The sequence below is a fragment of the Temnothorax longispinosus genome, chromosome 8 (genome assembly GCF_030848805.1).
Source record: "Temnothorax longispinosus isolate EJ_2023e chromosome 8, Tlon_JGU_v1, whole genome shotgun sequence".
Taxonomy (NCBI): Eukaryota; Metazoa; Arthropoda; class Insecta; order Hymenoptera; family Formicidae; genus Temnothorax; species Temnothorax longispinosus.
The window spans coordinates 19,861,669-19,886,707 of record NC_092365.1 but is presented as its reverse complement, the minus strand read 5'-3'; the positions used below and the strand labels follow the sequence as shown (position 1 = coordinate 19,886,707).

Below are 25,039 nucleotides of genomic sequence, written 5' to 3'. Positions count from 1 at the left end.
CCGACGCGTAAACCGTAAATAATATTTACATTTTGCAAGCTTGTATAAATTTCGGCTTGTTGTTTATAATTACAGATCTGCTCGCCTCGCGAGGCTACACGAACGTCGCGAGAAAAACGTTCAAGAATCTTCACGGTCGGAGAACGGAGTACGAAGGAAAAAATCATAGTCACGCACACAATATGTGTGCGAGGTAGCCGGAGGTATACGACGATACGAGCCGACATACGGGGTGGCGATTCGTTCCGATGCCGCACGCCAAATCGCAGGAATAGTGCGCAACAATTAAGTGCGATTATCGCTGCGTCGTCGCGATTTACTCTTTCCCCGTTGTTTAATCGTCTTTATCTCTACCGCCGTCGATTCAGGTACGTAAATAACGTACGCCTTAATTCTTCGGTAACGTCGCACCGCTTTTAACCTCATACAAGCAACAACTTTGAAAGTGGAGTTTTTTTTTTAATGGTACTTGGAACTGATAATTATTTTACTCCTGCCTTTGCATTTATCAATTTTCATTTATTAACGTTACACGCTGTATTTACACAAGTCTTGAGTTTAAGAGAATAGCCTTATCTATACATTAACACTATTGCAGTCTGGGTTTTATGTATAAAATGATGCATTTGGGACTCCGTTATCCATTATAATTTTCATTATCATATATTTCATTGTTGATTGCAATACATTGGCTCGTAATCATACATTATCGAACAATGAATTAATCACGTTAATTGTAGCGAATTACCACAAATTCTGTCATAATTTTTAATTACGCGTGATTTTTCCTCATTTGATTAGCGATGTCGTTATCAAGCAGGATTGTAATTTATATTGTGAATAATTACAGAAGCCTGCGGTTTGACTTTCATATTTCAATTTCAGGCAAGATGTCCGAACAGTTTCTGGGTTGTACAGTTTCGGTGAAGTGTATCGACGATGTTGCTTACCAGGGTAAGATTATCGATCTAAATGAGGACAGTTTGACCCTGGCTAAAGCATTTTGCAATGGCATGCCTCATACTTCTTCCATTGTTAGCTTGAGGTAAGTTTCTCATTGTAGACCATGAGAAATAATAGAGAAATTCTATATGTATATGTAGAATTTAAGTAAATTCAAATAAATTTATTTATAGTTACATTGAACTTAAATAGACTGAAATAAAGCTAAATTCAATTTAAATAAATGCATAAATTGATATATTATTTATGTATCTCATTGCGCCATAGCCCTAGATGAGCCACAACTTCCATGTCGGTTTCATTACAGTTATTGTCTTTGTAAAAAAGAATTGTATAAAATCCATTGCTTAACTTCCATTTTGGAAGACTAAAGCTTGTGTGTTTAAAATTACTTATTATTATCCTGTCCTTCAAGAAACAACACAATACAGCGATTTGTTTATCCCTTGTTTCTGTCAAAGTCAAATATTCTCGCACTTGAAATTTAGTGTTGTATATACAGATAATCTAGGTGGTAATCAAACTCATATTTTTCGTAACAGATTTTTTACAGACAATTGCTCTAGCATTAAGTTATCCAACATTCTATATAACATCTTAGCTAATGTATTAATTATATTATTGCAGTGTGAAGGATATACAGAATCTTAAGATTATATCAAATGAGGAAGCAGGAAATGTGAATGATACGCACAGTAAGGTGATTGTAAAGAGACCGATTGCGAAAAGGGTCGGGCGATCTATTTCAGAATGCGTTTCAAACGCGGTGCAAGCGGGAAGTTCTCAGACGCAGACGAATTTCAAAAAGCCTGCGGAACCTAGCCAGCAGCAAGTGGAGCAGACTCCTAATGGGAAAATACCTCCAAGTACGCATATATGATTTATATATTTACGCCTGCCATATGTGTGTCATATTAATGCAACAATTTTGTTACAGTCGAAAATAATGCGTCTTACAACAAATCAATCCCAAAAAAATTAACTCACAGGCAAAGAGCACTAGAAAGGGATGAACATACCTTTGGTACTCCGATTGATCAGTCCCTACAGCAGGACTTTGATTTCGAAAAGAATTTAGCATTGTTCAATAAAGAGGTTGAGTTTTATTGCTTTTTAAAGAATATTTATTTATTAATTATTTATTTATATTAAAGAGAAAATTTGAAGTGATATATATTGCTTGTAACCCAAACAGCACGCCTGTCTCAAATCAGGACATATGATGTCTTTAAGACGTCTTAATGACATCTGTCCCAATTTGAGGCATTGTGTTCACTGGGTGAGATGATTTTATTATAATTATATGATTGGTCTCTTGCAGGCTGTGTGGCAAGAAATAAACTCTTCGAAGCCGGATATCGTTAGGCAGTCGGAAAGCAATCGAGGTATCTATCGGCCTGACGAAAATATTCTTGTATCCGAGCCTACAGTACTCAGACAGATTGTGGTGCCTTGTCGTGGTGAAAAGGAATATGTTACAGACAACGGTCTAGTAATTCCCAGCATCACTCTCAACTTACATCGGCAGTTAATAGGTGCGGCAGATAGATTGGGAATAAGTTGGGAACGCAGGGTTCGTATTGATATTATTTTTCGAATTATTTCTGCTAATATCAAACTAGGAGAAAGAGAGATAATTCTAGAGATTCTACATACAAACAATATCAATCCAGTTTTGAGATGCAATACATTTAAATAAATATAAGTATATATTGATGGAACATATTTACTCTGATTAGAAAATAATTAAAAAGGAATTTTCAAGATATAGCTGACGCGCCACCTTTTTACATAAGCGCTTATATATATATGTATCCAAATTGTTTTTATTCCATTTTTTTATCTAATTCTATTTTAATTCTAATTTTTTATTTAATAGTTTTATCGCCACTGTGCTTTCTTTGATAGGTGGAACTGCTCGGTCGCGCCGGTGCTGAACTTACCTTACAGCTGTTGGGCGGAAGTCATCGGTTGAATCCGAATAATGCGCATCAGTGGCCCACTGTGGTCGCGCTGTGTGGACCGCATCGTTCCGGCGCCGCGGGTATCAACTGCGCCCGGCAATTGTCCAGTCACGGTGTGAAGACGATCGTATTCTTGGAGAATACGGAAGATGTATTTCTCCTGCAGGAGCTGTCGCTATACAGGTTAACGGGGAACAAGGTAGAGACCAAGGTCAGGAATCTACCAACGGTGGATCTGATAATTGTAGCACTCTGCGACGAGGATTCGCCTAGAATGATTACTCCAATAGCAAGATGTTTCCAGAGTAATCGAGCGCCCGTGCTGGCTATCGAACCACCGGCGACGGGTACACCGGGTATACCCAGTAAATTCAGCCTGTTGGGTGCCCTACCGCTGTCGCACAGCGTCGACAACGGCAGATTGTACCTGTGCAATCTCGCGTTGCCAAACAAGGTGTACTCCGACGTCGGCATCACGTATAAATCGCCGTTCGGACCTAAATTCGTAATTCCTCTACATTCCAATAACTCTTAGCAAATTTTTAAGGATCACGTCGTGTCTTTTTGAATAGACGCCTCCGTTTTATCATGCGCGATTTGTAAACCTCGTATACAGGGAAATATATTTTACTTCCGGGGCCCACTAAGTAACAAAGAGTTTATATATAGTTTGGCGTTTGATATAAACTTTTAGATGAACTTTTAGGGAAAAAAAGAGAGACAAAGAAAGCGCATGGTGTACCATAATACTTTTCACATTAATTGCACGGTATCCGCGGATGACACAATGCATACTATTTCCGATATTGTAATACTTCAAAAGCTGTATTTTAAAATCTTGATTGACCATTATGTACTATAGGTAAAGAAAACTAGATATTTTGTCTGTGAAGCTGTGAAAGGGCACCGTTTTATTAATATGAGATAGAATCACTATTGCTCCAGATATAAACGACATACCCCTCCTAGGAAAAGGGTATAAACATATAGATTCCTTCCTTACGGATATAACTCCATGTGTAGCAGCACGATTTTGCATCGATGCACATGAGTATCATTAAATATGTATTTGATACAATTGGATAAAAATTACATTGTGCTTCGCGCACATGCGCGCGTGTCACACTACACATACCTATATGTATAGTTTATATCAAAATTTCTATTAATGAATAAGAAAGGGTATACAGAAATTATATTGCAATAAATCCTCGTAATTAGAATTGTCTTAATGTTTTCCGATCGATAAATTTAAGCGATGAGAATCTTGTAAGCGTATTAGAATCACTGTAAGCACTGTAAAGCACTTACTTGGCATAGAAAAATTACAGCTAAAAAATGAGAAGATCAAATGGTGACTCGCACACGAGAGAAAAAGTCTTTGTATATTTTTAATAATTTGTAATGTACTATTTATGTAATCATTAAAGCCCCTTACACAATAGGCGATAGCGATAGCGACTGCGAAAAAGTTGCCGACAAAGGTATAGCTTTGTCGGCAACCTGTCGCTGTCGCTATCGCTATCGCCTATTGTGCAAGGGGCTTTAGAATATACGCGCGAGACGCGCACTTACTTAGCATTTCTATTTGATCAATTAGCCGATTGACAACAGTTTTATACTTTATGCACATCTACATTTATTACTTTGTTCGGTAAGCTCCAGTTGTTCGTATACATAGATACTTAATATTATATTTCACTTTATTTTCACCACTTATGTTCCGGTACAGCGATTATAATAGCAAGATATAAGCGTATTGAAATTATTGTAACGCACATATAACGATATCTCCAGCGTTGTATAAAGTATAAGTTAAAACTTAATTGTGTTCTCTTTTGTACTGATTTCTTTTTCAACAGTTTGTAATCAAGTGTGGTATGTGCTTTCAACGATCATGCATTTATGGGATCATTGTAAATATAGAAATCTACGCAATATAATAGTTTCTCGCACACCCCGATGTTAAATAATATCGATATTAAATAATCCCGCAATTCGTACCCATTTTTAAATGGACTAAAATAGTAAATATTATGAAACGCATTTCAACGTTTTAAATGGATTTATTTGGAAGTATACATTTGTTATATAAGACACATTTGAGATAATAATGATTAAATAAGTAATAATTATTATGGTTATGTTAATGATTAATATTAATTAACATTTGATAATTGAGTCCTAAAATTAATAATTATACGTTGGTCAAATAATTATTTTAAACAGTTGATAATTGTATACCAGCAAAATAGATATCTAATTCAGTAATTCGCAAATTATGTTAAACTTCATTATCTCTATGAATTATAAATACGAGTACGAAAAAAATATAATATGTGTAATTTTCACGAATAATTTTCTTGTCTATTTCCAATGTCTATTTCATTAATTTAAAAATAAAAAGTATTAATTGTAAAAGCTTGGATATATACCATAAAATTTTATAAACTATATGAACAATGATGAACATGACATACATTGAATTTCTATCAATGTTAATTTAATTATATCTGATAATGATTTGTATAATAGCAATTATGATTTTGAGCTGGTGTCCCATACGGAGGGTGTATAGTCATTAAAAATTATCTTGTCTTAAATGATATATTAAATAAGTTATAAAGTACAAGATAACGGAATATTTCTGTGTAATAAAACAAATGAGTTCTCGATAAGAGAAGGAACTAATAAAAAATAATAATATAGATATAAAATAGCTTCTGTAATTTTTTTACTTTTAACATCATTTGATCATTACATATTTCTATGTTACAGTCTATGGAAATTTACAGCGCCGTCACGTGTTAAAAATACATGATTTTACCGCTGTGATACAGAGAATTGTAATTGCGTAAGTGACGAAGTAGCAATGGTATGAGAGTTAAGATTTATTTTTGCAGTTATTGTCAATTTTTGTAAATACAGATCAACGAACCTTTGACTTGTTATAAAAATATCTTGCTACTGAATTCGTTGTAATGTTTGAAATTGAACTAGCGTATATGCATTTTCTATTTCATTATTCACGATTAGGGCGAGTTAATTGATCAATGTAGAACACGAGGAACTGTGTATGCTCTATATAATTAAAAACTATGTTATCCATACACAATATATTTCAATCTCTGGAATTTTTGAATAATTATTTTTCTTATATAAATTCTGTACGAATATATCTCTCACGTCTATAGGCTAATCATTTTAGATGCGCGCAGAAAATGGCTGTCTTTTAAAATGTTAAGTAACTATATACTTCTTTTGCGAGATTTTATATTATATATCTTAGTGATACTTCTCCTACTATTCTAGAATGTATTTGTAATAATATGATCTTGTTCGATTGAAATTATAGGCACATGGAACTCCTCTTTTTTTCGGATTTACCAGCCATTGATCGTATCATAGAATTATCGCGCTACATAACTATGATACTGAAAATACATAGACTAATATTTTATTTCATTTCTATGAATCTTTAACGACACATCTACGCAATCATAGACACAATATTCTCGAATAATTAAGTAGAAATATATACAGTTTCCATCCATCTACTATTTTTTGTATTTTTAACGATGTAGGGACATCGTCCATACTTATCTTAATTCGTAACACTCGATCGCTTCCGACTAAAATCAGCTTTATAGCATTCGTGACTTAAATAAAAAGATTCAAATCATTTAACTGTACTCAGCCTCAAGCATATCGTTGTAATTACTTGTAAATCTTAAAAACAGAGTGCAAATATACGTAAACATAATTAAAGATATATACTGAACATATTAGAGATATAATTGATATTAGAATACAAATAATCCAATGTCTAAATTAATTAATTACATCAGTAAAAATAGGATAAAAAATCTTATTGAATCGAGGTAATAATTATGAAAATTTAATACATATATTTAAAACAGGCTTGGACGGTCAACGGACAATTACGTGAATGTCGTAATGTGTTATAAATTCGATGATACACGTAAATATGATGCACACCTGATTACCCAATGGCAGCAAATTCTTTTTTTTTAGAAATGATAAGTGTATGAGCAACTATTCCTATAGCTAGTCTTAATAGCCTACGGATAAATAATAATCTTTACATCATTATTATATTTGTGTTTGGAGATTATACATAATAATCCCATGTTGTTTTGATTATATATAATAAGCAAAAAAATTTTTTCTCGGCGCCTATTTTAGAATATATGTATGTGTACAGAATATAAGAACGATTACTGGCTCGATGACATTATAATAGTTTTTTATGTTTTTGAATCAATAACATAAGACAGTAAAAGCCAGTTACTATTTATCAGCCCTAAAATCGACTCTCAGTTGTTGAAGATAACGGATTTTTGATATACACATCTCTCGACCCTTTTTCGAGATAACAAGTATATAGCTTTATATTCGTTCCTGTCAATGAATATAATAGCAATGAGGTTTTACTGAGAAACTTTCTCTTTTTCTTAACTTTCGTTATCATATAGATGCAGATATTTCAAATATCAATATTAAATATTCCAGTACGATCCATTACGTTTGATCAAAGACACATTCAGCAGTATCGTTTGTTCATTGACTATTTCTATTTAGTGCCTCTATATAAAGGCCATTATATTCAAACAATGACAATTACTAGATTTGACAGAAATTGAACTAACGACAAACATGTAACATTAATGCTTGGCATTAATAATGTTTGCCCTTCCACGTTTTACAAGTGGTTGCTCAATTTTGTAATTTAATGTAGCCTACATATTTTTAAAATTTACAATTTCAGAAAGACTGATATCGTTTGATAGTTAAAAAGGCATCGTTTACTTGCATTCGCTGGGGCAATATTGTCCTCGTTGCGCGTGTTATTGTTACCGCTCTAGTAAAATTGACCTCACACCTAATTACTCGGACGCCGATAAGCGCAAATCGTGTGACGCATTACGTGATTTAGGTGCCCTTCGATACTACTCTACTTCGGAATTTCTTTCGCTTCTTAAAATGCAACAGTCAGAAAACGATCCTCGTTGTGACCACGCTGTATCTGACGCACCTCCGCAGAAAACAAGTCCAGTTCCGTCTGGTTCTGACAGTATCCTCTTCCTAGGAGGCGGGCGTAGGGCTGGCGGGCGTAGGGACTGTCGCGTTGTTCGCGGACTGTTTCGCGCGCCTTCGTTTATTCAATAAGGGATTGTTCGTGTGATCGAGCTGCTTCAGACAGGCCGTGTCATAGTCGACGCGCATTGTTGCCAGCGATCGCGTCATCTCCTCTTGCACTTCCGGCCACATTTCCTCTCCCTCCCGCAAAACGCGTCCGGTGTGTAAAGGAGTGGCGGGTACTTCCATATATTTCTATGCGAAACAAGTGGCTTTTGAAAAGATATGTTACGGAGAAAATTCACGATAAGAGCGAAATCTTATTATAAAGTATGTTCTTACGGCAATCCAGTTGTTGCGCATCACAGCGTCGATCTGAAGCCTTTCCGCTGGATCTATACACAGCATACCCTTGATAAGGTTCTTAGCTTCCTGACTCACGTTCGACCATTCCGGAGAGGGAAAGTCGTATTGTCCTAATCGGATCCTCTTTTTCATTCCGGGCGAGATTGCCAATCCATGGTTGCTGTAGAATGGTGGAAAGCCGCACAATCTAGGAATAATGTGTAACTTTAATTATAATTCATTAACAAGATGACGAGGATCATGAAGGATTGAGCGTGCTCTACATCACAGCAGAAAAAAATTAGCTATTAATATAAAATAACTCTTGAAGGTACATGGAAGCATACTCACAATATGTACATAATTACTCCCAATGACCAAATATCACAGCTCTTGTCATATTTTTCTGGTCCTAAAACTTCCGGGGCTAAAAATAAAATATTAAAACAGATTAGATGTTAATTTTATAGTTTCAGCTATACACGTATGTATTCGCATAAAATGCGAAAGCTTACCGACGTAGTAAGGTGTGTAACATGGCGTCTGTAGTGTGTCTTTTAAATGTGTTTCTTTAGCAAATCCAAAGTCGGTGAGTTTCAGGATTCCAGTGATGTCTGGAAGTACACAAATGCTATATTAATCTTGCTATTTTATTTACATACTACTGACATACAATTAGTAATTTAAGATTACATAAATAGATAACAATAACTATATATATATATATAAAATTATTTATGTGTTACAACATTCGTGTTAGTTCTGTATACATGTATACATATAGATAAACATATACATGTAAATAAAGTTATCGTAGTCTTCACACAATTATAACTTATAACTCTTCAAAGTCTGCAGATAATACGAACTCTTAAACTCGTAAAATGTTGTGGACAGATAATAATGTTTTCAAGTTGTCACGCCTTGCAGAAAAACAAATGATATTGGTGCTTTGCAAATGGTACTTTGAGGCATACATAGAATGTTCTCTTACCAGGTTTGGAATATAAAAGATTCTCAGGCTTTAGATCCCTGTGAGTGATGTTCATGTCGTGTAGATGCTTCACCGCGACACAGATCTCATACATCACTTGCGCCGCCTCTGCAAAGAAACGTATAGTAAATTTATAGTAGTTTCTAAAAATAGAAAAATTCGACAGAATTCGAATGCCGAGGCTATTTACCTCTTTCGGTAAAAGCGCCGTCTTGCCTATCCTGTATCCTTTGAAACAGCTCCCCGCCTTCCATGCTGAAACACACAAAAGAGTTGGACGTGAATCTGAAGAATCATGCTCGCGATAAATGACGCCGCCGCCCCGCGCCGCGCCGTAGTCGCATTGAAGTGTTGCGCTTTCTTACGTACCATTCCATGACCACCAGTAGACATTTGTTCCCGCTATAGGAATTTTCATATACATCCTTGACTTGGACTATGTGCCTACAATTTGAGGCCCTCCAGTGAAGCTCGACTTCTCTCCGCGCTTTTGCACAGTCATGCAGAACCTGCAAATAACGTGCCGTTTAGCTTAATATGCTTGACTTGGCAGAAATCTCTCATTAAATTGCATAAAAATGAGAGAAAGAAGAAGAAGATTAAATTGTATTACTGAATGTAACATGGAAAAATCGTGAGATATTAATGATTATAAATTTTCACTATATCAGTGACAAGCAGTTTTTAATATACTTAAAATATGTTAAAATAAAATGTTAATATTATAGACATCGGACAATTTGAACGTGGTTGGCAAATTTATCGATGATTTTGATAAATAACTTGTAGCTTCGAAATTATTATCAGTATTCGTATCGCGTTTCCGTTGCGTGTGGATCATCGTGCAGCTGGCAGGTAAAGACTTGACTCATAGCTCGCACTGTGTTTGTCGCACAAAAGCGGCGTCATCGTGAGGATTTCCTAGATAAAGACTTTTTCGCATCCACCTATCGACCTATCTACTACGAACCGTATCAGAACATGCGCAATGTCTTACATAACTGCGTTAATTGTTTAAAAAAGTCGTCATGATTAATAGTATTACAAGAAATATATTAAAATATAGATTATATAAGATTATATAAGAATAATATATGCATGCAACAAAAAACTCGATACAGATATCGACAATGGTGAATCTTATCGCTTTCAGAACACGTTTGAGAGACGAATATGTGTTAAATATCATATCGATTATCTTCAAATCTTCAATTAAAGTACCTACTGAAATAATCAAATCTGTGCGGATTTAATTGGCGACAAGATTTATCTTGCTACTTAAACGTTTCTCTCTTTTAAATATTAAACTTATATATTTACTTTATTAAATATTATATCGCTTGATCGCATTCCGAAGTCATCAAGAGTTCGAAAAAAGCTCTTCATTTCTAATCGCTCATAACTTATAACATAACGCTTCGCGCTTATTAACGCTACTTCAATTTAAAAAAGATTAGCTTTAAATTGATCAAGTCACCGTTAGAGCTTAAATTAGATATATTATTTCCGTGTGCGAGCAAGCTCGTTATATGTAAAAATACCGGTTTTCTTCTATATATGGAGGTGAATGACACGTAAGTTGCTGATGGCACAATAACAGATTGGTCAATCATATCGTATGCCTTGCTATTCAAAATTTATTAGCGATCGACCACGCGGTGTACCCACACGCAGCGTAGTCCTTTCCTCTTGAACGGACCTGCTCGCGCAATTGCCCTTTTGAGGCGCGATCTTCCCGGACAATCGTACAAGTTATCGCAGACGATTACCGCAGACGTCTATTGTGACGCGGTGAAAAAACTAATAGCCGGTGCTATCGCTCGCTTAAAGTGCACCGGAAAGAAACTTGTGTATCAAACGGCACAAGCGATTCATCATCATCCGCGATCTCGCCGATTCGAGACGCTTAACGTACCACGTACCGTTTAATTTATGCAGTATATTATACGTGGAAATGAGCGACGAGGGCAAAGAGCACGCTTCACAGGCGTGTTTAGCAGTGTTTAACGCATTATCATATACGCTGACACACACACACACAGACATTGTTGTATGGAAAGCTCGGAAATATTATAGTTTTCTATTTCAAGTTGAAACATCCGGCTGCAACGCGGGGGATTGAAATCAGATGATGCCACGTCATCGTAAGCGGATTTCTCGAAAAAGCTTTTGATGCTTCTTGAAACGGCTCAAACGTGAAACACGATTATAGCGCGGTATAGAATCGTTGCGTCAAACCTCTTGAAAGAGTCGACTTATTTTAAGTTGAAACGTCCCGCGATGCAAGACATCGCGAGACGAAATTTATGGTAAAACGGAAGAGGATGATCCGCTCGCGCTTTTGTAGCCTGGCCGATCCGAAGGTATTCGGAGCACGCGAAACGTGAGGTAGTGAAACGCGGAGTCGGAGAACCGGTTTCTTTAGATTTGTATATACCTATTCCGGAACAAAGGTCGTCGGAATCAGCGATATATAAGAGCGAACGAAAAAATGTTGCGCGAGTTGTGACAGAGGAGAAAAGCTAATGATATCAACGGGCTACCCGAGAGGTTTTGCAAAATTAAACATATAAAAATTATAACAAAATTAATCATATCAAGAGTTATGACAAAATTGGAGTTAGAAAGCAACTTCAATACATGTGTCAAAATATATCAATTTAAATTAGAAAATCCGTCGTAATTAATAAACAAATTTATATGCTATATAGATCGCTTCAAATTCGCGTTTGCGTAATGATCGTGCAGTCTTCGCGGTACTTATAATTAGAGCGGTAATATTTCTACGTCTTTCTCTTCTATATATTTATTTTGTGTTGGTGTTATTCGTTTCATATATGCGAAAAACGTTTAAATGTACGTGAAATTATGATGAATAGGTCGTAAAATTAGATCGAGATTTATTGAAACCACGAAAATAACGAAGCTACCATCAGTAAGTGTACAAAGATGAACGAATTAAGTTGAAAAGCTCTCTCCTAATAAAAACCTTCGCACATTTTACGGAGGACATTTATTTTCCAAGCTTTTCCGTCGATCCCGTTTGTCCTTGTAGGGCTAAGTAGGCGTGTTAGTGAGAGAAAAATGCCGGAGCGACCGCGTGCCGGAGGCCAATACCGGACGTCGTAACAGAGCTGTGCTAATAAGATTAGCACCTCACGGCGCGTGCAAGTCATACCTGCCGCGCGAAATAGACGGATGGAGACGCGCGCGGGATTGTCATTCTGATGGTTCTTGGCGACAGATCAAATTGTATACGCTTGTCGTTCTACGTCTCTCCTCCGTGCGCGCTCGCCCGGAGACTTTTACACGCTTGACTATAAAAGCCAACAACGTAATCCGATGCAGCGCGACGACGTCACGCTCGTGGAAACGCACGATCGATCCGCCTTCCCGGTTCCATCCGGACTGTTACGCAGCAACGTGTCAGTTAAGCGGAATTGGAAAAGTTTTCCATCCGTCACGGAAAAGTCAATCGCCTGGAAACAAAGTATCAAAACGGCTTTGATCCTCCTCCGCGTCCCTTCGTCGTTATTGCTTTTATTGCTTCAGTAGTAATGCACTCAAATGTGTGTGTGTGTGTGTAATAAAAATTGCACAATATAGATTTTTAATATAAGATTAACATTAAAACAAATAACATATAGTTAGAAATTAAAGAAATTGTATAATTAAAGTATAATTAAAGAAATAATAGCTGAAGAGTGATAAAAATGTGCAGTCATAATTATCGTTTAAATAACTTTTAATATTCTTTTACCAAAACGCAACAGCTTCGTTATAATCCCTCGCGCAATAGTACATTGCAAAAGGAAAAACGGAAAGTAGGATTCTTGATCGCAATAATACTGTTAGTTCCCAAGGAAAAGACGAAGAAATTTACGAAGACGAGTCAAAAGATAGATCTTATTTTATTTTCGAGATAATATACAGGCGATATTTTTCAATGTAATCCCCTAGGAAAGATGTACGTCAATCATGTAATTTATTCCGCACGTTTGGGGAAATTGCAAATATAAAGTTTGATGTATTTCCCTCGATGGGGAATGTATGACGCTTCAAACGCGAGGATTTCCGCAAAACGGTGTTCAACGAGACACCGCTCGGGTATAAAACGACGCGTGACGACCGACAAGAGGAAAACGCTGGCCAGCTGACAGCCGGCAGTCAATCAACGGGAAGCGAATTCGTAGCGGTGAGAAACTGGCTCGCGACGAAACGACGCGACGCGACACACGGCCGTGACGTGACGTCGACAAATATTGAATTTTTAATAGCCGAGCGTTAAAAGCCGCGAGGCCATCGGAGGCCTCGTGTACATAACGTCACCGCACGTGTCGATGCGTGCGCCATGTCATTGCGATACACACGTAACTCGAAACGTAATTCCGCGGCGTGCTATAATTATAAGAGCCGTTCACAGAAACGTCAGTTAAAGTTAATTGTAAGTGACATTCGAGCGATTCTCGCTTCTGTCTCTTATCTCGCTCCGCTTAAAAAAAAAAAAAGGATAAAATGAACAATGGAATAAGCGTTATTGATAACTGGTATCTAGCACAGCTCTAAGATGATTCATGCAATCTGCAAAATTTGCGAAGAAACTTATTAAGTTTATTCTAATACATATTGATGCCGCGATAAAACGACGTGACGCAAATTTCGGCTTTACAGCCTCTTGAATATGGAAGTATTGTAATCAGGGTCGCGGAAACATCCTGCAGGACGCATTGTCGTCATTCTTGGCGAAGTTAAACGGTGGCGTTACTCCGCAATGTGTTATGTAATCCCGCGGCATCGATCGTTGCGATAACTGGAATAATATAAATAGAATCGGCGATAAGGTTGATTTCAATCAACGTTGAACGCTACGAAGATGCTTCAGCGCGAATTCTTTCAATGAAGAAACGTCTGTGTTAGTTGGACACACTTGTTAGATAAACTATTAGTCATTAATACATGATGTAACAGCCTTCTATGATTTCAAACAGTTAGTCCGCGTGTCAGGCTGGGTTTCTCCAAACTGTATCAAAAAAATCGATCTGTCATATTTATCACGACACTTTTATCAAAATTCGTATAATGAGTAAGATAATTATTTTTAGAATATCATTAAAGTTACAAAGAATCTTTTATCTGCAAAATATCTGAATAATAAATCAATGAAATTGAATTCTGCATAAACAGTCCGTAAATCTCTAACTGCTTTAAGTGATTCCGATTAACGCAATAAGCGGTTACTACAAGAACGGTTATAATGTTACGTAATAATAATAATTATCAATTACAACACTTTCGTTCCTAGAATATCAGTTAAGAACGTAAAAGACGATTTCAAACCAATTTGTCGTGAACCACTGATAGAAACTATTATTTAAACTTTAATAAAAAATAATGAAATAAAAACAATTAAGAAATTAATTCCTACCACTTGTGATTCTGAAGTCTTTTTTTATCTTGTGTTAAAAAAAAAACGTCAATTAAATCTTTCATCGGAGTTACGTAAAATGAGCACATTTTCAGTCACGTGTAATTGATAAGTTCCTTATATTTATCTGTCGACAATTATCTGCCAATTTCCGTCGTTACACATTCGATGCTGCTATTATTCAACGAGGAATTTTCGTCGAGGAATACTCGGCTATGTATGAAGCATTCCTAGATATATATTTTACTAATTAGCCCTTTGCACTGTCAAGTTATGTTTAACATGAATATTTCTGAGAGCTCATTGTATTTTTTATGTTATTAAATCTTTAAATATGACGCATAATAAATAATAAAGTCCAATGTTTTCAGAAATAAAGGGTTTTTGTTTAATTATTGAATTGTTAAGTTAAAACAAAATAACAAGTAGAAATATTAATCGACTCTATTGGCCATTATAAGTTAAAACAATACGACCATGATTTTGTTCGATTGTCGTCAAGACCCATTTTTAACCAAGGATTTGGTCCTTATAAATTGATGTAATCTTTGATATATATATATATATATATATATATTTATAAGGATCTCATTTAAATAATTAAATTTATTGCAAGAAAATGTGATTCACTCGGTTTTTAAAACAAAATGTTATAAATTTATTGCAGAATGTAAAGAGTTGAAAATATTATATAGTGTTATATAACTTACTACAAAATATATAATTTCACGATTTAAAGCACTTTATCACACTAACATAAATATTATTAGAAAATAGAATAAATTAAATCATTCAGATAATAATGGTACATCGGGTACCTAGTACATCATGGATTCCTCGTATTGTCGTTGCCTAATTTTTAGTGTAAATTGTGTGAACTAAAAAATAAGAAGATGAAAACAAAGGATCCGCTTGTATTTCACAATCGGGGTTATCAATATCTATTAGCTTTGACACTTACGAGGATTGATACTACGACTTGACTTTCGCGCCGGTTTTAACGATCGCGTCACTTTGACCTCCGACGATAGACGACCATCGAAATCCCCCCGATGGCGTTCGCCGATGCCATTGACCACTTTCGCGCCGGAAAGGATGAGATCATCAGGGAATATATATACATATATATAAGGCCGCGAATATATAAAGGGGACGAAGGTGCAATTCTTGCTTTTCTTTTTCAGCGCCGCGATCTTTGTCGATCGCGCGCAAGTCTCGCGTATTGCATTAAAACGTTTTCTCGGAAGAATGCATGAAGTTTTACGACGCGTCGCTGGAAAAACTCGCGACGAGAAGTCAATAATCGCGAGCCTGAACGCTGACGACACGCGTACGACACGTGCAACGATCGAGAATGAGAAAGAGGGAGTGAGAGAGAGAGAGAGAGAGAGAGAGAGAGAGAGAGAGAGAGAGAGAGAGAGACAGAAAGAAGACGGTGGGTATATCGAGAGCGATTGAAACGCGCGTGATTTTTCGCAATTCTATTTCACGTGCCGTATGCGAAAAAAGCGAACGATATTTTTAATAAACGCGTAAAGTTTTAAATAAATGCTCGTTCGTTTCGAAGAAATATCGTAAAATTGAGGGATTACCGTGACTATCGTGAAAATAAGAGGAAGACGCTTTCCACGAACGCGAGAAATATTTACAGCCAACGCCGAGCGTTACCAAAAACTGCAGCATACGCGCGCCGTCGCGAAAAAATCGCGGTTATCGCGGTAATTCCTCCGTATTATACCGCGAAATTCTCGCGCGAGAGAGAAACATTCGGATTATTTTTATAACGAATCCGAGAAGCCGCGGGGCCGCGATAGCTTTCCACGGCGAGAGAGGGCTTTTACGGACAGACGTGAGGTAGAGAGACGAAATAATACCACCGACCTTTAGACTTTGTCTCTCTTTCTGAAAAAATAGCATCTCTCAATCGAACTTCGTGTAAAAAGAACCAAGCGCCTCAAATCTAAACAAAAGCAAACTTCCGAAATGTTTCTCGCAAGAAAGAGCATGTTTGCTACGTGCTATGAAAATAATTTATAGGCTATAAGGTCTAATTTATGATATACACGTACAAATTGCCGATTTGAAGATTAACACGTTGAATGCCGTAATGGTTCAGTGTCTGATTAACGACGGAATTTTTTTAAAACGTGTATAAAAAGTAGATGCCACTTACTACAAAATTTTGAATCATATAAATAGCTGGATAACAACGTAAAGTACAAAGTGCGCGACTCAATGCACTATTCATAAGGATATAATCCAATTTAATCGTATTATACAATATTTTAACATATATATACTTATGATAGTGAGAATTCTACTGTGGTATACATAGTGAGACATAAAGAACTCGTTAGGCAACATATTAATATGTATCTATATATTCTATATCAATCCAAAAAGACGAGAGAAAATTATGTATACCGCGGCGATCATGCAAGCGTCACGTGACGCTTGTAATTGGTCATCGACGTTCTACATATCTGCATTCGCGATCAACATTCCATGTTAAACTGCCGTCAAATTATTTTCGCGGCTGGTCTCACAGATCTCGCCTTTATAAGGAAACGCAACAGACCCACGTTGATATTCAAAAAAAGCGCGCGATGCTCGCTGAAGCGCGACGACGGACTCGACTGTAATAAAGTAAGGTATACTCCGTCCAACGAGAGATCATGGTTGATCAAACATAAATAACGATAGGGCACAGAACCGCAACAAGGTGTTCGCGTTAAATTATTTTTATTTTTAGTAGTGTTAGACAATATCTATTAAAAATACAATAGCCCTATCGTCATTTATGTTTGATCAACCATGATCTCTCGTTGGACAGAGTACAGTAAGGTAGCACTTTGAAAAATTGCACAAAGAAAGTAAATGTTCACAGAAATAAACAAAATTTTCGTCGAGAAACATTCGGCTGCGAATGCGAACTGCGAAAAATGCAATCTTAATTTCTAGATATACTTAGAAATTAGAGATCTTAACGTGTTTTAGCACACGTCATGTGAGTTGCTACGAAATACGCAACCTCCCAATATGAAATTTGCACTTTATCATGCCGAGCGCTATCAGAAAATTGAACGAAACCATTCAGATAATAACTGGTATAACAAGATATCGATGGGTGGCAGTATGTTAATATGCACGCGTTCCCCAAACAAGCCAATTTGATCAGGTAATTACAGTTATTTATCAGATTTCGTCACGTCTGTTAACCGTGTGGCCGGAATAATCCCTATCGTAAAATCAACGAGAGTAAGTAATCTTATCTACTCCGCGTGCGACTTTCAAACGGAATACCTAATACATCACACGGGGCACAAATCACAGTTGAAGCTTTTTACGCAGATACGATCTAGCAATATTGAATAATTTTATTGGAGACCGATAGCGCATCTCTAAAGTCTTGTCTCGTGACCGGAATCAGAACTGCGAATTTGATAGGCGAAAACGTGCCGCGTGTGCTACTTGAACTTTCTCGGGGAAAACCGTACCCAGTTGAACTGAATTTTTTTGCGGGTCGGTCGCGTAACGGAACAGGCGGCACAGGCTCCTTGCGAGGGGAGAGAGATACGCTTAAGGGGCCCCGACATCGTCGAAGGAGGAAATCACCGGGGTATAAATAGAGGATGACTCGCGGTCTAAACGCGCTCGACCGATGCGATTCGAGCGGGTATCGATACGCGGCTTTCCTTCAAAGTGTCAACGCGACGGATTAACACCTTCGGGCCCGCGGCTCGTCGACGACGGACGGTACGTCGCTCTCGCGCCTTAAAAATAACCGAGGACGCGCGTGAGACGCATCGCATCGCATCGCGGTGAGAAAAACCGATGTGTGATGACTCGCGCCTCGTCTTCCGATAAGAAACCTCGATTCCCTCCTGTGCGCGTTTGAGTGTTTGTTATCTTTACGTCGAGGTATACTTTTAACTTGTTCCCAAAGCCCAAGCGGAGTCACTCCGAATAGCCTTATCTAAACCAACCTGGTGGACTTTAAACCGATAACTTTCTCTTAATTTTAGAATCTTATGTTCCTTAGTGTACCACATACGCTTCGAAGAATCAAATCGCCAAGCTGCTGACTCGTAAGGACTCACCTTAAGAGCATATTTCTGCCTCGTGTTCCTGTCGTAGCACTGCACGACCTTCCCGTTGATCCCGAGGCCCAGGACGTGATTGCTGATCTCGTAGTCGTTCGTGATCGGCGTGACTTTCGGCGACAACCGGCTGTTGAGCGGATGCTCCATTGTCTTTCTCCTGATGGCGTCCTCGGCTTCCGGTACCTTCTTTTCCGGTATCTTCGGTTCCAGTAGCTGATGATCGTAGTCCTGCCTGATCACCTGCGTTACGACCACCGGCGGCGGTGCCGAGCGCTTGCGCTTGCTCTCCTTCTGATCGTTCTCCTCGAGAACAGCCCTCTTGGACTTTCTGCAAACGCGAGGATATATCCGTCATTTCTTGACTCAACCTGCGAGGAACGGGCGCGCGGACGGGCACACACGAACCCACGAAGGTCGCGCGCGTAAGGCGCGCGGAAAAATACGATGTTCCACAGATTACGCCGTGATAACGCAGTCCTCAGGCCGATAACGCGTCAACGGTATCGAGCGTGTGGAGCGTGTGTAACGTGAAGACACGAGGAAACGAGAACCGTTGAAATCATGTGTATACTCATTGCATTACATTGCGATGCGTTAAAAGTGTTACAACGGCTTCTTACTCAATCCATGTTTCCTTCATCGAGGGAAATCCGCTCGCGTCAGCTAGATAAAGCTAGAGGATGACATTTGAGATCGGAAATTTTAGAGACGGGAGAGCCGCGCGCAACGTCGGAAGGATCTGCGAAAATTAATTGTAAATAATATTCGCTAAAATATTCGTTTACTATGTCAGCCAGGTGCTGTTTCAATGGAGACCGTTTGCGTAACCGTCCTCGAAGAATGTGCACGATTCATGTTATTTCGCGTATATACGCGCGGACACATGTACAAACACACACACACACACGCTCTACCCACACGATCTTGCTTATACGGCGCGCGCTTCTCTCGTTCGCGGTGCAGCCTGCATACCGCAATGCAGTGCATCGCGACTTTTCCAACCTGCAATCGGAAGAAAAATTGCGTGCGCGTATTTGTATGTGTAAGAATTGCATTAGCATAAGATATAGAGATCTCGCAACCGCTGCTACTTCATTCATTCGTATATAAAAGGCGACACTAGCTCGACGCGCGTAAAATAAAGAAATAATAATTCGACAGTTAAGAATAAAAGAATCATTAGCGGTATCTAAACAGCACATCGATACACGGAGAGAATTTTTTTGTTATATTTTACAGTTAAATTTACTACACATTTGGAGAACTTGGCAACCAATTAAATATTACCGGTAACGATAGGAATTTTTGAAATATACAAAAGACATTTTACAAACAACGTAATAAAAATTACCAAGCAGATTGGTAATTTTTAAGAAATTACTAAAATTTTACTATATGTTTTAGTAAAATTAACCAAAGATATTTTATATTTTGTTGTAACAGAATTAATATTTTTTATTATAGTAGTTAATCAGAATAGCTCGCATAAAATTCTTCGTACAACTATCACGATTTTCAGGGTAAATTCTAAGAGAAAATTCTCTCTGTGCATAAACACAGCAAACAACTGGCCAACATAAAGATACTTGCTTACGGAAAACAGATTATCGGCCCAAGAAATTATAGAGGAGCCTTGGAAGTGATTACTGATTACGAAGTCACACAAAATTAAGAGGCACTTGCCGTTAATCGCCGATGAACACTGTCAATATTATATTAAATTAATATGACGTTAGTAACCGCCGCTTATCGCCGAAAAGGTCGTGTGACGCGCAAAGTGTTGCGCGAGACGAATAGTAAAATACAAAACGCCAGCGATCGATTATTATTTAACTCTATCATCAGAACGACAATTCAGGCCAACGTAAACGGACGGGTATTGAAATATTTTCCCGGGTAAATACCGTCCCGGGGAGGGTTAATTAAACTGCCATTGTGCCGCTTAATTGACATTCAAGGATTACGTACAGCGCTTACAGAGATAATTCGTCAGAGACAGCCGTCTCGACCAGCCTTCGATGACTAAAATTATAGAGCGATTTATTAAATTAGAATTGCAGATATCACAGATATGACCGATATGTACGATTTATAGCCACGTATATACTCCGCATCGGCAGAATTCTCAGATTCTGATTATCTCGAGCGGGAAGTTAGTGGAGCGGCAGATTCCCCACCAGCACAGCGTTAGATTAATCAACCGCGTCCCGCTCTCGTTGTTCGCGTCCGAAAAGAGTCGCATACAGTTATCGCGAGATGCAACGGCATCATCGACGTATCGATGCGTCGATGAAACCGTTCACGGGAGGATTGCACCAGCGCTCTTGATTAATTGAACGTTGATTAGCTGGATTTTTTTTTCTAGATTGAATCTCTCATAAACAGAACAATCCCGTTAATTCAGATTCTAAAAAGCTCGAAGCGCAGGAAGTTCAAGCTCAAGTTCTGGATGTCCCTTTAAATCGAAATGGAAAAATCTAATCAACCGCTCATTATTCAATAAAATCAATCGTACAACTCGTTGGTGCAATCGGCCCTCTTTCCGATCCTCGTACTACGGGAGGACGTGTGATGTAAATGTATGTGTAAATCCTTCAGGTTTCACACACACGTACACACTCTCTCTCTCTCTCTCTCTCTCTCTCTCTCTCTCTCTCTCTCTCTCACACACACACTCTCTCGCATGTAGGAAATAAAGATAAAAGAGACCTCCAGAATCTCCACTTAGTTGCCGACTTCGGCATCGATGCGGCTCTCGATTTTCGCACGGCTAAGATTCCGTCCCGATCCCGTCGGGGAGACAAAAGCATCACCGCCCGCCCCGCGTCGATAAAAGCTGAGGTAGAGGGGGCTCTCTCCCAGGGGGACGACCTCCCAGGTGCAACGACGAGAGAGTTTTTTGAAGTGGTTTACCACACGGCGCGTGCGGCGTCGTTATACGGAAGAGAGGTCCGCCCACCGAGATTTTTCCCACACGGCGCGTGGCACACAGCGAGGAGGAAAGAGATAAGTTTTAGTCCGCCCGGGTCTGTCTGTGTCTCGGTTTTGCCCTTGCTTTTGCGGTTCGGTTTTCGTTTTTAAATCAAGCCACAAGGAATAACCGGGCCTGCCAGCTGGAAAACTGAAGATAAAAGAGACCAAATGATAAAATTAGATCGCTTGTTTCGGGCACAAAAGCGTCGTGGAACGGGGGGGCTTGACGAAGCGAGCGCGCGAACGTTTCCCGGAAGCTAAACGAATATTCCACACCAATGATCGTAAGTCGGACAATACCGCCGTGCTACTTCCGGCATACGTGCATCCGGGATTTATTCAAAAGGTTCCATACATCTCTCAATGCTCGCGATTTGGAAAAGCCTCGAGAATTTTTGATCCGTTTTGAACGGATGTGTCCCGTTTCACGCATGTTGGCCGAAATAAAAACAATTACAGTTTTGGAACTAAAAGTAATATTTAAAAGAAACGATTATAATACTTAAAAAAAAATGAAAGTAAAAATGCGGAGGGCTGAGTTTTCCGCGTCAGGAGCTTCGCCTCGCGTCAAAGTCGTTTCGCTTCATCGAAAAATTTCCGAGAACTCCTCTTTGAACTCGCGTATTAACGCTCCAAAGGTGACAGGGCTCCGAAAGTGACGACTTCATCGCGCGCGCGCGCGCGCGGGCGCGCACGTTTCTTCATTCATACATTTCTCCCCGTAGTGAATCCGTGCCGTTGTGTCGTGCCAATGAGCGCATTCGTACATTCGTAGGCAATGAGAAGAGAAGATATAGCGAAGCGCGAACCGAGTGACAGCTTGAAATGAAAGACGCATTTGCACATAATCGCGCCACATCAATTAAGCCACTTAATTAGCATGACGTTTCCAGACCCTCGAATCGATAAATTCAGTCTCTCCATTGATATTTCAGTCGTCCAAGGGCATGCGAATGCATTTTACATCACGGAAAACCACGTCGCGAGCGAGTTTTCCTCGCGTGTCCCTTTCTCGGGAGGGTAAAGCTTGAATGAAAACAGAACGACGCACGGGGAGATAAATTCGGCGCATCGCGTTATTTAGACGACGAGGAGATCAAGGTTGGCGAAAAAGCAAGGACGAGGCTTATCGATCAAAGGGCTCGAAACGCAGCGCGCGGACAAGGGATACATACACGTACTACATACACACATACACGCTCTGTCTCTCGTCACGCGATTGTCGGCGGAATACGGCGTCGCCTTGGAATTTTGTTTGCCCAACACGTAATCGTGCGGCGTCACGATACAGATACGACGGGCGACGAATCGTCGGCGACGATGACAGTCACGTTTTGACGTTTCGATGCGGGAGAGAAATGAAGCCGAAGCGTGCCCCGTTAACCGGCGTGCCATGCCATGCTGGTCGGTGGTGATCGCAGAAGCGTTGAATTATGAACGTGACGTAAAAAGCTTGAGCGCATGCAAAAGCCGTGGGGACAGCGTGTTAGCTCCAATTCAGAGTTCCCCCTTGTTCCGGTGTTTCGATCCAGGTGCTTGGCCAAAACCGAATCCTACGTTACAATCACTACTGTTTATAAAAAACGTCCGAATAATATTTTATCGCACAAAATCGTCACCCCTAACACACGTCTCTCTGTTGCAAGCATTTAATTTTGAATTTTTTTTTTAATACAATATTTCGCGAGAAATATGTAATCATGCGTTTTCAAGACCTCTAGGTGCGTTAAATGAAAATGTGACGAGCACTTTTTTGTGAGAATAAATACTTGATACAAATTTAATCGTGCAGAGGAAAGATGATGTAATAAGCATACTTTTTTTTCTCGAATGTGAAACGAATTAACTTCTAATATGTCTTTACTAAGAACATTTATAAATATTTATATATAATAATATAAAAAAAATTGCTATTATAATGTTTATAAATATTCTTGTTAAAAATATTTACTAAAGTAATATTTTTGATTTTTTAAATAAGAATTCAGTCACTCAAATAAAAAGTAAACAAAGAAAGTGAAGAAAATTGATCAGAGAAAATTTCTTTTTACTATCTTCGTCTTACGGAAGGATAAAATTTGTCAGGATAGTAAGTTTTGAAAACAGATGATTCATTTAAGAAACACCGAATCGCGCGCTCGAAGTCGCTCACTCTCTCTCATTTAAATATACAGATAAAAATAAATGACGGATCACAGTCTGAGAACGGTCTGAACAACACGAATATACACTTTGTATACATTCGAGAGAGGTGCTCGAGCGCGGAGATGCTCGTAATAGGCCCGATCGGTCCGAGCTGTCAAAACAACATGGAGTCAAGGAACGAGTGGTTACGTACCCGACGACGTGGTGCACCTCTCCGTCGCGGCTTAACAATCCCGTTACGGTTTATCAGTCGCGCGCGGGCCGAGCTGCCCTCGCCGGCATCGCTTGCTCGCGCGCAGAGCGTCGATCGAACCGACTACCCGAACCCGAAACGCGCGCGATCGTCGAACGGGAGATCCGCGCGCGAGAAACGGCCTCCCGAAAACCCAGTGGCAATTGGGAGCTTTCGCCTCGCGGAAACAAACGCGACGAGAACGGGAGCGAGGAACGAGCGTCTCTCGACGGAGGCGCGCGGTTTCCGGGAAAGCCGGGCCGTCTTTTAAGTAGACGCCAGCCAGCCACTCGTCGTCGCCGGTACGATCGCGAGAGCTCGCGCAAAGAAACGCCGTCGGCCGTCGCGTCGGGTTGCGCGACGTTGAGCAACCAGCCGAGCTGGACCTGAACGTGCGACTGCAACTGCGATCGTGCCCAGTTCCGTCGCGTCGCGTGACCACCGCCGGGACCGGCACAGTGCACACTCGACTGACTCGACTCGATGTACCGCGGAACGGGACGAAGACGCGGAGATCCGCGCGGAAAAAACGCCTCGCGTACACTGGCGGCGGGCGGCGGCGCGCGGCGCCTCTCGCGGCGGACGCGGCGGTCTTGCGCCGTGACTCACGCGCCGCGCAGGGCCGCGACCTCAGGCTCGTGAATTAAGGGCGACTTCCGCCCCAAAAACTTAATCGCTGATTAATGTCTACGAATGTGAGGTGGCTTTAATCTCGGTTCAACTTACTTTTTATCGTTTTCTAAGGGCCAATTTCACAGTCTCCGATTAATGTGATCCTCCGATTAAACTCTGCAT

General features: G+C 39.4%; 2 protein-coding genes across 4 annotated transcripts; one reads left to right on the top strand and one right to left on the bottom strand.

Annotated features, from left to right (window-relative positions):
* Nucleotides 1-28: 28 nt before the first annotated feature.
* On the top strand, nucleotides 29-5,647 carry Edc3 (enhancer of mRNA-decapping protein 3). Its single transcript, XM_071787046.1, has 6 exons — nucleotides 29-368; nucleotides 886-1,045; nucleotides 1,591-1,829; nucleotides 1,901-2,058; nucleotides 2,285-2,536; nucleotides 2,872-5,647. The coding sequence occupies exons 2-6, from the start codon at nucleotides 891-893 to the stop codon at nucleotides 3,460-3,462; spliced, it is 1,395 nt and encodes a 464-aa protein (XP_071643147.1). The 5' UTR covers nucleotides 29-368; nucleotides 886-890; the 3' UTR covers nucleotides 3,463-5,647.
* Nucleotides 5,645-24,758, bottom strand: LOC139818392 (MAP kinase-activated protein kinase 2-like). 3 transcript variants are annotated; one of them, XM_071787047.1, is made up of 10 exons: nucleotides 24,206-24,758; nucleotides 21,604-22,015; nucleotides 18,892-19,222; nucleotides 9,736-9,875; nucleotides 9,557-9,621; nucleotides 9,367-9,474; nucleotides 8,888-8,986; nucleotides 8,724-8,799; nucleotides 8,370-8,580; nucleotides 5,645-8,282 (listed from the first exon to the last, which is right to left on the bottom strand). In XM_071787047.1, exons 2-10 carry the CDS (start codon nucleotides 21,702-21,704, stop codon nucleotides 8,034-8,036), a joined length of 1,380 nt encoding a protein of 459 aa, XP_071643148.1. In that variant the 5' UTR covers nucleotides 21,705-22,015; nucleotides 24,206-24,758; the 3' UTR covers nucleotides 5,645-8,033. The 3 variants fall into 3 exon arrangements, with proteins under 3 accessions (XP_071643148.1, XP_071643149.1, XP_071643150.1); XM_071787048.1 differs by lacking the exon at nucleotides 21,604-22,015; XM_071787049.1 differs by lacking the exons at nucleotides 21,604-22,015; nucleotides 24,206-24,758 and adding an exon at nucleotides 19,792-20,476.
* Nucleotides 24,759-25,039: the final 281 nt, after the last annotated feature.

What these genes read in the sequence shown, in the direction of transcription:
- Edc3 (XM_071787046.1), top strand. Translation starts at nt 891, where the DNA reads ATGTCCGAACAGTTTCTGGGTTGTACAGTTTCGGTGAAGTGTATCGAC. An exon ending in TCTTCCATTGTTAGCTTGAG is followed by an intron (nt 1,046 to 1,590) that starts GTAAGTTTCTCA and finishes ATATTATTGCAG; the next exon opens with TGTGAAGGATATACAGAATC. An exon ending in GAATAAGTTGGGAACGCAGG is followed by an intron (nt 2,537 to 2,871) that starts GTTCGTATTGAT and finishes TTTCTTTGATAG; the next exon opens with GTGGAACTGCTCGGTCGCGC.
- LOC139818392 (XM_071787049.1), bottom strand. Translation starts at nt 20,096, where the DNA reads ATGTGCTGTTTAGATACCGCTAATGATTCTTTTATTCTTAACTGTCGA. An exon ending in CTACTGGTGGTCATGGAATG is followed by an intron (nt 9,622 to 9,735) that starts GTACGTAAGAAA and finishes TGTGTGTTTCAG; the next exon opens with CATGGAAGGCGGGGAGCTGT. An exon ending in GGAGTAATTATGTACATATT is followed by an intron (nt 8,581 to 8,723) that starts GTGAGTATGCTT and finishes CATTATTCCTAG; the next exon opens with ATTGTGCGGCTTTCCACCAT.